Here is a 14,369-nt window from a genome sequence, read left to right as displayed (position 1 = left end):
CTCCTGTTTATACTGGGCGTTAAGAGATCCCTTCATAATGCACTTTCAATGCAGTTGATGGAAGACAACATTTTTTTGGAAAAGTGTATTCTTTTTTTTGGGTTGAAATGAAAAATGAATTACAATAATCTGCAGATAATTTTGTTATCAATATGGTGGCATCTTCATATTGATTGTTTTGTGCAACCAACCTAATGATTCCTCATTTGCTATCAGATATGACAGGGCATATTAACAAGCGCTCACATTTGAGAAGCTGTGACGAGGAAATGCTTGGGATAAACCGATTATCAAAATAGTCCCTGACCGATTTTCTTTCAAACGACTACTCGACTAATTAACTTATCGCGGTGCTACACATGCGCACATTATTCAAAATCCACCCCCATCATGTTGGTCGAGTCTACGCGTTTACGAGCAGCACCTGAATGCAACATTGAGTATTTGCCATCAACCCAGAGCAGCAGAAGTGCAGCAGAGGCTGAGGGGGAAGCCGCTCACACTCAGAGGCGACATCCACCAGCTGGGCTCAGGAAACCGTCTACATCATGGAGCAGAAACAAACCATCAACTTCGGCGCCGGACCTGCAAAACTCCCGCAGCCCGTAAGTCCACATCGTCGTTTTTGCCCGTGTGACGGTAATGATGTCTATAATGCAGAGGATAAAGTAAATATTCAAAACTCAGCAAGTGCATGTCACCGTGCATCTGTTGGCCCGGTTTTCCCTTCATGGAGCCTGACTCTGGCTTGTAGCTGCGGGAGAAAAGTGCTGCCGACGCTTGGCGCTTGTCAGCTAGAGACTGAAAACAGAGCGCTGAGTTGCATCAGCCTCCTTCATTCATGTGGAAACCTGCTCCTTTGTGTTTCACCGGCAGCAGCAGACACAGCCTCTAGATGGCAGGAAAACCTCGAAATAAATCACAGCTCCCACTCACCAAACTTTAGATTCAACCTCACACACCACATCTACCCAGAACTGGACAGACAAATGTTTTCTAATGTTTATAGATCTAGTGATTAACTGTGGGGAAAAAAAAAAAAATCTGCAGGCTGATCAATAATGAAAATAATTGTTAGTTGCAGCTTTACAAGTGACAATACAGTTTAAAGGCCTTCATTTAAAAGACCTACTGCGTCATTACATCTTGGTGACTGACAAAGACTGAACCACATCAGCTCCTGTAGTTTGCCTCTCAGTTTTGGACTTGACTGGTTTTCTTCTTCTTCTTTTCTTGTTGCTGCTCAAACTTTATTTTTTAACTTCTTTAAAAAAAACCAGAAAAAACCAACAAACAGAAAACCTGTCAAGCCATCATCACCTGATAGCGTCGGTATAAACGCTTGATATGTGACCTGTTGCAGGTGCTGCTACAAGCACAGAAGGAGCTCCTCAACTACAGTGGCATCGGCATTAGTGTTCTTGGTGAGTAGACCTACAGATGGGCTGCATTTAGGTTATTATGGAACAAAAGTATTGTGGATGCATGTATCCAGTTTATTAGGTACACCCAGCTAAAACTAACGCAGTCCAATAGAACAGTCCTGTAATAAATCCTCCCTTCATGAAGGTCATAATGTTCAGGAGTTTGCGTTGCTGGTGAACTGTATTTTATTATTCAGAGATGTGTTTCCATTTAGCCAACCTTCACTGATTGTGAATAGGGAGGACAAAATAATAGAAACACCTCCACATCCACTCAAAGCAGTGCATCAACAGCATTATCTGCCCTCAGAGCTGATCCCTGCTTCCTCACTCTATGGAATCTGTGTCCAAATATAATCAATAGACGCCAATGACTGCGGGATTAAACTCAAATGTTTTTGCTTTTGTTCAAACCAGAGATGAGTCACCGATCATCAGACTTCAACAAAATCCTCAACAAAACCGAGAGTCTCCTGCGAGAGTTGTTGTAAGTGACTTTTGTTGCTCTGTATCCTCCTCTTGCACTTCTCTCCGCAGGTTGTACTTACTACTGTAACACGTCCAAACTAGGGTGTCCATTCTTATTCTACAACTTCAGCTCACATTATACACAGTATGTTGGTAATACATTTTTTTTTACAGTCAGGTTGCACCATCATCTTGTCCAGAAATTCTGGGGTGGGGTCTTTTTTTTTTTTTTTTTTTAATTTCATGTTTAGTTTGAACAAATCTCATGGGGAAACCCAGAAATACAGAATAATATGAGTAAAATATGGTTAATTACAAGTAGAATGATGGGAATGATAATACTGTATCATTAATAAGTGCCTGTGCGCTTTCATCCATGTTTCTTGCAGTCTTGCAGTTCTTTATTAACAATATCATGTACCTACATGTGAAGTCAATGAAGGCTAAATGCCAAATAGGTTGAGGGTTCGGCTGTTCTCAGGCTGCGTTTGTCAGTTAGAAGGTGTGTCTCTCCATGTGGTTCACACAGGATTCGTTAGGAGGAGTTGAACTTTGCTCTACTCTTTCTGCAGTCTCTCTAAGAAGATTGTGATTTTACAACTGACTTTTCAGATTTTATGAATTCTGGTACTTTTTACTCTTAAGGATTTTATACATTTGGATTTCATTTGGAACAAACACAAATGAGTGTAGTTAGATGGAGAAGATGACTGAGACGCCTTGCTGGCAGACTGCAGTACTTTCTTATCAACTCATAAAAGTGCTGAGATAGCTTAATGCCATTACAGCTAATGCTGTAATGCTAATGCTGAGCTTGTCTTGCTCAGAGTGCAGGACAGACAGGACAACAATCAACATTAAAGTTCAAAAAAAGTACATTCATCCATCCATCTGCCTGAGACACTGACTGAAGAACATATCATAGTAATAAATACCTGATAGACCTTAAAGTTTACAATTAAAAGTTTGAAAAGACAAAAACACATTTACAAATGCAAAATGTGACAAATAATCACAAAGAAATTGGCAAGCTAAAAATAAAATGTACAAACTACTGATATATTAATTTGATTTTTACAGTCCATATTTTTTAGGGATTCCAATATAAAAAATAATTTATTTCACGCTAAAATTTCACCTCTTTAAAAATAAACAATTATCTCTAAAATGGTCAAAATAGACAGTGTGAGTTTTTAGAAATCCTTCTTATACAGATGGTGAAACTACTACTTGAGAACCTCGGTGGCGCACAAACTGGTAGAAACAGATATTTGTATTTGATCCAGACCAGTGGATCAAATCAATCGCTGAGTTTACCGCTGCACGCGGTGATGTCTGCTCTGTGTGTGGTGTTTAACACAGTGACCTTTGTCTTCACAGAAATATCCCAGACAACTACAAGGTGATGTTTCTGCAGGGCGGCGGCTCTGGGCAGTTCAGCGCTGTTCCTCTCAACCTGATTGGCCTCAAGGAGGACAAGTGCGCCGATTACCTGGTGACTGGCACGTGGTCGGCAAAAGCAGCAAAAGAAGCGGAGAAATACGGCAAAGTCAACATTGTCCACCCGAAGCTGGATAGTTACACAAGTAAGTCTGGTTCTTAATGCTGTTTGTGTGAATACAGATTCAGAACTGAACTTAGGAAAACTAAATAAGAAATCACCACCGTCATCTTTCTGATCACATGTATTAGTAGGTTAAGTTAGGTTGAGTTGGCCATTGTCATTCATGCTCCATTGGGCCAGTCCCTCTGCAAAATCTGGCTGTGTTTCCAGGCTGTTACATAACGAACAAAGAGAGGCGACTACCAAAGACTCTGGTATGCGAGCAGCCTTTTTACACATGGTTGTGTCTGATTGGGATTTTCAGTTGGGCTCTTGTTCATGCTAATTTTTGGAGCCAGTTTTCTAGTCTTTTAGAATATCATTTAATTGGAAACAAAAAAAATCATTAATTGTTTATTTCTGTCTGTCCTTAGATGGCTGGTTGATATTAAAGAGTTTTCTTCACCAGAAAGAGGAGTCTCTCATTTTTAACCTGCATGTTTTATCTGAGCTCCTGGCCTTGTAGACATCTGGTTTTTACTGTCCTTGTTTCTCGGTCCTCCCTATAGTTACCTTTTTGCACACTGAAGTGTGGTTTAGAGGACTGGATTTCAAAATAACCAAAGAAACTGGACTGAGGCCAGCAGTGTGAGGTGTATTTGCAAAAGCATTCAGGATGACATAGATATTACTGCCAAAGAAATGCAAGATCATGTTTGCAGGTCTTAGCAATGTGTCTCTGTCGATCAGTGTTAGTCCACCACTTGGTCCAGACTGAAATATCTCAACAAGTGTTGGATGAATTGCCATGAATGTCTAATTCATGGTTTGCATCCCACAGATGCATTCCATAGTTTTTGTTGATCCTTTGCCTTGTCCTCTAGCACCACCAGCCGGTTGTCAAATAGCTCAACAACTATTTGATGGATTGAAATTTGGTACAGGTATCTATTGTGGCTAGAGGGGGAATCTATTCTCACCTGCGCTTTGAGTTAATTGCTAATTAGCAAACTCATTGGGTGAATATGGCAAACATTATTCCTGTTAAAAAGCAGCATGTTGGCATTGGCATTGTGAGCATGTTCATATTTAGACAGGGTTAGGGTGAGGGTTGGCAAGGCTGTAGATTCTTTACACTGGGTTAACTGTTATTGTTTTACTGTGTCCAGAAATCCCTGATCCCAGCAGCTGGACCCTGAACCCCTCAGCCTCCTACGTGTACTACTGCTGCAACGAGACCGTGCACGGCGTGGAGTACAACTTCACACCTGAAACAAACGGGGTGGTCCTCGTCAGCGACATGTCCTCCAACTTCCTGTCCCGGCCTGTGGATGTGTCAAAGGTAAGGACAAGGATACAGATAAAATAGTATTAATAAAAAATACTGATAAAAATATATGAACGGTCTGGAAAAACTTTATAATCTCTGAACTTCAGGGGATGATGTAGCAGCAGCTCCAATGTTAAAGTCAAAACAAGACACACTCTGATTTTAAAATGAGATGAAATGATTATAAAAATGTATAATAAAAAAAAGCAAGGTTAGATATTAGTAAGATAAAATACAAAAAAAATCATATAAAAATAAAAGGACAAGACAAATGAAAACCTGATATTAGCATTGTTAGCATGCTAAGATGCTAAATATCGGCATGTTAATATCATATAGCTGTTACGATGTTAACATGATAATGGTGGTATAGCAACATGCTAAGATTATCATTTAACTCCTAAGCAGTTAAGTATGTACATCTGAGCCTGAAAACATGTGTATACCTTAGACTCAACAAAGTTGAGCCCAGCCCAGCAATGTCTGAGTCAGAGATTCCTGAAGCAGCCACTGTACAGAGGATAATCCCTTTTGAAAAAACACATCCTCTCCTCGTGTGATTCCTTCGAGCCAAATTGAACAGTTTTTACTCCATGACTCGACAGCGTGGTTAAAACAAAGCCGTATTAGTCGTATAATGTGTCTTCTTGCATTGTGTAGTTTGGGCTGATTTTCGCCGGAGCTCAGAAGAACGTGGGCTGTGCCGGGGTGACGGTGGTCATTGTGCGAGAGGACTTGTTGGGCCACGCTCTGAAAGAGTGTCCCATTGTCCTGGACTACAAGGTGCAGGCTGAGATGAACTCCCTCTACAACACACCTCCATGTTTCAGGTACAGACTCACCTCTGCTGTTAACAGCAGAAGTTCTTAAAACACATTGAGCATTAAGAGTTTATGATTGTCAGCCAGGTAAAAGACAGACATTTGTAAAATGCAAGTAGGGAGGTTGTTCCAAGAATCTTGGAGAACTTGCCACTTTCTGTGGATTTCGGCTGTCTCAGAAACACCAGCTGCTGTAAATCTCACAAACTAACATGTTGTTTGTTTCAATGTTACAAAAACGTATGTGTATATGCTGGACTTTTTCTTAGCTGGGACCACTTACTTTCTGGAGTCAGCTTGATTTTTTTGGCTATGTGAAACAAATGCACTGAAGCCAAGAAAGGCCATATTTTAGGCAAATATTTTTTTTACCTGTTATCTCGAGATGACAAAGCTCTTTATCTCATTAACGACATATTATTAGGAGAAGACTAATTTTTGTTATCCCAAGATAATGAGATATTATCAGGAGAAAATGATTTATCCAGAGATAACAGGGGGAAAACCGATTTCTTTCTCTTGAGATATTACCTCGAGAGTTTTGTTATGTCAAGATAACAGAGAAAATATCTTGGGATAGCAAAAATTTGTCTTCTCCTGATAATATCTGTTATAATATGGTAGTATGTCATTATCTCAAGATAACAAGCTTTGGTATCTCAAGATAATGGGATAAAAACATATTTGCAAGTGTGGCCTTTCTTACCTTCCATACAAATGAGACACAAGATTTAACCCCTGGACGTAGCCAGGCTAACTCTTTCCCCCTGTCTTTATTACTAAGATAAGCTAACCAGCTGCTGGCTATAGCCTTATACAGTATCTTTGAGGCTAACTCTTGGCAACAAAGTAAATAAACCTGTTTCCTAAAATATCAAACTATTCCTTTAAGGATATTTAAAAATATCTCATAATCCTAATATAAAGTTATATGATTTCATTTAGGGAAACCATTCATTTAGAGTATAACCAGTTTTGATTGTGTGTGACTTTTTCAATCATTTTGTCGGTCCAGTATCTACATCATGGGTCTGGTGCTGGAGTGGATTAAGAACAACGGCGGCAACGCTGCCATGGAAACGCTCAACAAGCAGAAGTCCTCCATGATTTATGACATCATCAATGCCTCTAATGGTTTCTATGTGTGAGTATCAAAATACTTCTGAGGCAGATTTTAAAATAGGAAATTCAGTGAAGGTAAAAACTTTCTACGAATGTTAGACACTGTGAACCATGAGTGACAGTCCAGGTCCACCATCAACTTCACTCTTTATTTACAATGACAACATTTAAAGCTGTACTTTACCTGTATCAACGTGAAATACTGTAGAAAGATTTCCCAGCTGGGTGATGGTCTCACGTTCCAGCTGGTTCACAAAAGGTATCATAGAGGATTTAAATACATAAAACTGAACACGAAAAACAAGTGACATTACATCACAGATTTTAAGATCTTGTATGATAAAACTCAGATTAATGATGAATTACTATTTATACTTCAATCATAAATTACCTCTTAAGCCTGACAAAATGTTAAGCTCTAGCTGATAGAGGGCTACAGGTCAGCCTCTTTAAAAACAAATCACTGTTCAGCTGAAATCAAGATAAACTTGACACCAATAGCCAGTGCAAATCACACTTTCACTTTACTTAAGTACGCTTCGCCTCATATTTTGTAACTACAGCCATAGACACTTTCAGAGTGCAGCATTTTTGGCTGGACTGCAACAGCAGAGCCAGCCCTTTAAACACAAATGTCCCTGACAGCGTGACTGAGTGATGATTACGCCATTGATCAGCAATTTCCTGTATCCGTTTCAGTTTAAATAGCATTTCATATGCGGTCCAGTCATATACTAGGTATAGGCCCAATCTTGTTTGAGACCACCAAAGCCAACTCAACCAGGGAACTTCAGCTGCTTGGTGAGAAGAGAAGAAGAAATAGTGGTGCTGGCTACACACACTCACTTAACACTCAAACGCAAAACACAATTTTACTGTCCTGACACTGGCAATTTCCCTTTAAAATAAGATCTCTCCCTCATAATATAGCTAAAGGGAAAATAATGACACAGCCTTAAGAAAATGCCAAAGTAATGCATACACATGAATAACAACAAAATAAGTACAGGTTACCAAACCAAACTAAACACCACTGATGGACCTATCTGTCTTATCCTTTCATTTTTTTGGAGCATATCCACACACCCTTAACAACCGCACACTGTTACTGTCTGTGAAGAAACTGATTTCAAATACTGAAGTGAAAAAATTAAAATTAGAACTACTTCCTGCTGCGTCCACCTGTCCAGGTGTCCTGTAGACGTGTCTTGTCGAAGCCGCATGAACGCAACATTTCGCGTGGGGAAGAAAGAGGGAGACGATGCCTTGGAAAAACTGTTTCTGGACGGAGCATCCAAACGTGGGATGATATCACTGAAAGGACACAGGTTAGTTTAAGTCTCCTCTTGTTGCTCCATTAATACTTACATTATTAGACAGAATACTGGGTCCTGATGTTTGTGGCATGTAAAAGTTAGACAGGAACACCAGCGGCTGGATGCATAATGGATTTCTTGTAATGGCCCTGTTTCAGAGCTGCCTTTGCATTCAAAGACCTGAAATGAAAACAATTTGTCTTCCTTTGCAGGTCAGTTGGGGGAATTCGTGCATCTCTGTACAATGCTGTAACACTGGAGGACACTGAGGCCCTGGCTGCCTATATGAAAGAGTTCCTCAAAGAGCACCAATAAAACAAAGCCAGTGGCACGTCATTACTACAGTACAGTTTAAAAAAAGTTTACCTATAGTTGAGATCCATGTTGGCTCTGGAAAGTGCACCCTCAGACACCTGTTTTCTAACACTCATACAAAGGTCCTAATAAGCTTTAACCACTGCTGTTGCCAGTAATGTCTTAATCCCTCTTGTGTTTCATAGAATTACTATTTAAATGGATTTATTGACTAACAGTTCTTTGATATACATACTGTAGGTAATTCTTGTTACTTGTTTAAAATGTATTTACATTCCAGTAAATCTAACTTGGCAATATTTTAATTTTGCAGTGTCATTTCTTGTCCTGAACGCTGTCATTTAAAACCATCAAATAATTTAAAAGTGATAACGCCTCACTCATAAGAGGAGAAAGAAGTGCTAACTGAACTGAACTGAGCTGTGTGTTTTTCCAAGAAAAAAAAAAAAACTTCAGAAGAGTCACACCACGGCTTCACTTATGTAAAAAACTACCACCAGCAATCTGATGGATTGGTGCTGAAACCTCAAAGCTAAAGATCTTTAAATGAGCAGCAGTTGAATTAAAGGGTTCACATGCTGATGTTTCGCTCGGATGGTCTCCCTCAGCGTACAAGATGATGACAGTGTTACAACATGAGCTGAAACTAATAATTTTTTTTTCATCATTGATTAATCTATCAATTTTTTATTATTTTGAATTATATATTTTATCTTATAAAATGTTAATGTGAAATGTAAAATAAGGACAATAGTCTATCATAAGTTCCCAGAGCCCAACATGACTTCTTCAAATGTCTTGTCATCTGTGAGCAATAGTCCAAAACCCCAAGATATTCTGTTACCAATGATAAAAACACAGAAAAGCAGCAACTCTTTACATCTGAGGCTGGAACCGTCAAATTGTTGGCATTTTTGCTTAAATAAATTACTTAAATTCTTCGTCAGTTATCAGAATTGTAATTTTAATGATCAATAATTGATCAATTGTATCAGCTAAGCCACAGGTGTGTTATATGTATTTTAGTGAAGGCAGAAAATTTCAGAGATGAACATCTCAAAACCTGGGCAAATAAAACCAAATGTTCACAAAAGAACTCTAAACACAAGGTTCATCTAATTTTACTGGTTGAAAGATTGGATCTGTGAAGATGAACCCATCAACCCAACCTACATGGCTTATCGTGGTTATCGTGTGGCCTTAAGACACCTGATAACAGCTAAACCATCTCCATGACAACTGAGCGGGTGCATTGAAAGCTTCAGAAACATAAGTATGTTGGAGCTTTTGTTGAGACACTTTTATGTCAACCAGCTCCTCCTCCTCCTATTTTCAAGGTCAAGAAGGAGCCTGTGACCTAAAAACCAACCACATCTGCATGACTCAATATCAATGAGCAGTGGTAAGTGGGAGATGCTTTTTGTGATCTGGGTGAATTAACCCGTTAATATCCCCAAAAACTGCTTTTTGCTTTTAGCCCAGTGTTAAGTTATTCTTAAATAATATTATGCAGCACAACTACTTTACAAGCACAGTCTTTTGTCTGTGAGGTTAAACGTTCACCTCCCACTATTTCACTGCCCGCTGGCAGCAAGAACAGGTCTGCACACATCAGCAGGGAGGCAGGACGGCTTCATGGCGAGAGAGACTGTCCTCCATCTGGACGTCCAGAGGCCAGATCCCTGCTGCATCAGCCCCGCTGAGGCTGCTCTTCAGCATGACACCGGAGTAGTACCAACTCCAAGAGAACTGACTGTGTCTGACTCTGACCTTTGACCTCCCTGTAGAGGAAGCAACCGAGGAAAGAGGAGAGTTTGGCTCAGCTATAGGGCTTGTGTTCACTTTGTTTTTGTGACTCATTCCTACTTTGCATGAAAGTGTCACGATCAACCCCAAACCTGCCAACAGTTCCTTTCCAGTTCTTCACCATCTGATCCATCACTCATCATCACTTTATCTATGAAGAACTACAATTTTGGGCCTCTGGAGCTTATGAACCCATTTACCCATAAGCCCACCAGATAAAAAGAAGAATATCAGATTGTTTGATGTGAAATACTTAAAGACCTCCCAAACAGGCCCCCATGTTTTCCATCTCCAAGCTTCAGATGTTGTAGCAGACATAAAGGACACAGGTGGCAGCCAGGTATCACTGCACAGTTCAATTCTATCCTTCAAAAAGGCGTTTTTTTTACGCTTGAATTGTCTGTCTGAAAGAAAGACATATCAGGGTAGCAGGGGTCTGCTAACCATTCAAAATGCCCGCAGTTGTCTGTTGTAACTGGATATAGCAGGTATGCGTCTGAAATAATTCTAATTCTAATAAGCAAGTGAACATAATCCTCCTTTTAAACCTCAGGTTTCAAGGTGTTTCACACAACGTAGAAAACAAAAATCATAGAAAAACAAGTAAGAAAGAAAGAAAGAAAGTGAGACAGACAGAAGAGAAAAGAAAAAAGAAAGGCTCAAGTAAAAGTATGTTGTAAGAAGAGATTTAAGGGCAAATGGATACAATGAGATTCCCCAATATTTAGTTCAGCTGTGTGTGTTGTTGCTGCTAGCAAGCCTCAGCTAAAATGAAACTAGATGTTTTTTCTGCAGCTTACCTCTAGAGGGAAGTGTTCATCAAGAAATGTATGTTTGCAAAAAACACAGAGATGATCAAATGGGTGTCTGACCCCTTTTACAAAGATGTCTAGTGCTGCCCACCCCATTGAGTGCGGCTTTATTGGCATGATATCTTGCTGCAGCATATACATAAATACATGGACATGAAATAATAATCTATATTAGAATAGAATAGTAGTGTTCACACACAAAAACAGTAATCACAACATGGATTGAAACAACTAATTAATTTCTGGTCATCGCTCACTTGAGGAAAAGAAGAAAAACTCACTGTATTCATTGAATTGTATTTGTACTGTCACGCCTGCGTGGACTCACACACTTGTGTGGTTTCCTCTGACAAGGTCAACTCACCACCACAGGCAGAGGGCCCTCAACTGAAGAATAAAATCAGTATCCTCTCCAAAAATACACATCACTTCAATGTTACGACCAAAACGAAAAAAAAAAGAAAACCAATGAACCATTGCATTTTACTCTCTATTAACACTTAACACGTATTCCTTCTGTAAGCACTGAAAACACATTTCTATTAGACGTGGAAAAGCATTTTGTTTACAGTTATTGTTGGAGGCACATGACATCCAGGAGCTGGATATTTAATGTGATTAACTCCTCTCCAGATGACTGTCATCCTGTTGTAGACTTGTGTGAAAAGGCAATTAGTGTGTAGTGGGAATGATGTTAACACAGCATGAGATGCACTGGTTCGTCAGCGCTTTTATCTTTCATGTTTTACAGCTCTGTCAGAGCATGAATGGTTGTATGGGTGGAATAAGTGGGAATTCAACTGTTAACCTGGTAGCCTCTGCATGTTAATATCTGTATTATGTTGCAGCTCACTTCTGTAAAAGCAAGATATTTCCCATGAAGTTCTTTTTTTTCCCTCACATAATATACCTTTTGAAATCTTCTAGATGTTAGGTGATCATGAAGTGTCACCTCTGAAACTGACTCTATTTTAGTTGTTTCAATGACTAGCTGGTGACTACAGAAAAAAAAAAATCGACCAGCTATTTTCTTACTTTCATTTTGAAATGTAATGAAACACAAGGTAAAGTTGATCCAGGAGTTATTATTTTATATAACATCCCTGATGATTCTTTCCAAAAAGTAATTTTGGCTGTTAGCAAATATCAATACCAAGAGCAGGGGAGAAACTCTGAATGCTGGTGTTGACTGTGGATCCCCAGAGCAGGAGCTGTTGGACCTGCTGCGAAGGTTTGTGTGCTGAAAGGTAAAAATGTTCTGCCAACGTGAGGTATTGCTTTTAAGCTATGAGTTTTATGTCAGAACTATAAGACACTGCCTCGTCATTTTCTTTCCATTTATATCTGCCGTTTTTTAAGGCTCAAATCTTTTGGTTAAGGATTCATGCTGCCCTCAGCGGCAGGAGCTTTGGCATCATGTTCATTTCAGTCCAGTCATCAATGAACATTTCTTTGCAACTTTTGATTAGAGCCCCGGGGGCATCAGCACAAATCACTCGATTCTTTGCTTAAATCTTTTGGTGGCTCATCTTCATTAGTGTACCAAGACTTCAAGGCTGTCTGCAAGTTCAGCGGCTCCATCTCTGCAGATGGCTGTGCTTTTTTAGCTTATTTTTGTTATTTGTTGGGTTTTTTTTGGCTCGGGTCCTAGTTTCAGTTACATTGTCTGACACAATTCACAGCCACTGAGCTTGGACACATAAGATGAGGACACCTGCTGTTACAATGTCCAAGATGGAATTTTGAATTTGTGATTCTGTGTATGGCTCAAGATGCAACTTTGGATACTGAAAGAAAATCAACAGTCTGCAGCCTTGCTAGCCACTCTCTGCTGCTGAGCTGAGCCACATCGGCACCTGTGGCAAGATGCTAACATCAGCATGCTAACAAGCAGTTATATTATCTACTGTGTTCACCATCTTAGCTTTGTGTAATAACACGCTAATGGAAAAGTCTTGGGATAATCAACATCAGTAGGATTTGTCTTCTGCGCAAACGTTCATGACAATCCATCCAGCAGTTTAGTTTTCCATCAAGAACTAAGTGGTGGACTGTCTGACAGCATTAGAGTCATGCTGCTAGTGTGGCTAAAGATGTGCTCAGGTGAGAACTGGAGCAACAATAGAGCTTAAATCACTAAGTTCCAGGTATATCAAGCTAATAGTAATCATGTAGACTCTATAGGGAGGTGGGGACCTACAGCTAAAGCTAAAATACAATAAGATCCACCATTGCCTGAGGTATTGAGGTACAGTAAATGATGCCAGAGGTGCTATCTGTTTCTGTCTCGACAACATGAGGTATATCTCAGGTATGAAAAATTGAACAGGATGTCTTAGGCCTACTGCAAATCTGAGAAACCTTTAAACCCCGAAAGCCCAAGGAACTAAAACTGGAGAAAGAGACTGGAACAAATCAGGAGGTGTAAATGCAAGAAGCCCTTCTGACGAGCACTGTTTTCAGATTACTCGTTAGAAGTGTTGATGATGAAGCTGCAGAACACAGTCCATATAAAATATGGAAAAAAAAAAAAATCAACCAATGTGAGTTACAACAGCCACTGGAGGGTGCAAGAGTCAATAGCAGTCATGCATTAATTGGAACAAGCCTGTCAACAATTTGTGCATGTTTGCAAAGCATGACTGTGTTGAACAAACCTTGCCGCTTGTGCTTGTGGCTACAAAATGAACTGTGCAGTGTGAGTTTCGACAGCCAAGAAATAACATCAGAGGCAAAAAACAAACGTAACAATAAGCTTTCTAATGGTTGATTTGAGAAAAAAAAAAAAACTGTTACAGGAAGTTTAGACAGTTGAATTGTTCTAATTGTTGAATTTCATGAATTTCAACAATTTGAGTAGAGGGATATTTGTGAAGGAGATATAGGAAAAGAGTATATAGAGAATAGTATATAGCTTTGTGCAGTGTGTTTTTAATCTCTCCAATGAGGATTTTGCACTTGTGTCTCTATCAGGTGTACAATGACAAGTTCTCTATACTCTATTCTCTGCCTAAATGCAATTGGGATTCCGACAAAATGCCTAACCTCTCAGTAATTTTCCTAAAAGTATTGTCCATGACCCTGCTGCAGATCCACCTCAAAGCAGAGAAAAAGCAAGTGAAAGATAAGAAGAGGTAGAGGGGCTTTGAAATGCGAGTGGGGTTACAGCAGAGATGGGAGGTTGTGACAGGATTGTGTGGTGATTCTCGTCCTGTCAAGCCCACTAATGTCGAGGTAATGCCACCGGCAGGCTGCAGTAAGGCGGTGATAATGAAAAACACCGGGGAAGACAATATCAAATGGCTCCTCTACATCCTACAGTGGAGATTAGTCGACACAAAAAGTAGGGTGGCGGAGGCAGAGGCAGGCTTTAGTGCTGCTGATTGAGTCTCTTTTCAAGAGCTCCATGCTT

At 39.7% G+C, this 14,369-nt stretch overlaps 1 protein-coding gene across 1 annotated transcript; it reads left to right on the top strand.

Moving 5' to 3' along the window:
• Nucleotides 1-440: 440 nt before the first annotated feature.
• Nucleotides 441-8,638, top strand: psat1 (phosphoserine aminotransferase 1). The gene is made up of 9 exons (XM_071483442.1): nucleotides 441-605; nucleotides 1,364-1,424; nucleotides 1,842-1,911; nucleotides 3,273-3,478; nucleotides 4,605-4,777; nucleotides 5,426-5,595; nucleotides 6,602-6,730; nucleotides 7,899-8,036; nucleotides 8,237-8,638. The coding sequence occupies exons 1-9, from the start codon at nucleotides 549-551 to the stop codon at nucleotides 8,337-8,339; spliced, it is 1,107 nt and encodes a 368-aa protein (XP_071339543.1). The 5' UTR covers nucleotides 441-548; the 3' UTR covers nucleotides 8,340-8,638.
• Nucleotides 8,639-14,369: the final 5,731 nt, after the last annotated feature.

Source organism: Trachinotus anak, unplaced genomic scaffold (assembly GCF_046630095.1).
Source record: "Trachinotus anak isolate AG129_WGS33_773 ecotype Australia unplaced genomic scaffold, CSIRO_AGI_Tana_v1 ptg000008l, whole genome shotgun sequence".
Lineage (NCBI taxonomy): Eukaryota > Metazoa > Chordata > Actinopteri > Carangiformes > Carangidae > Trachinotus > Trachinotus anak.
Note: the sequence above shows the minus strand (reverse complement) of the source record. Positions and strands in the feature narration are given on the sequence as shown.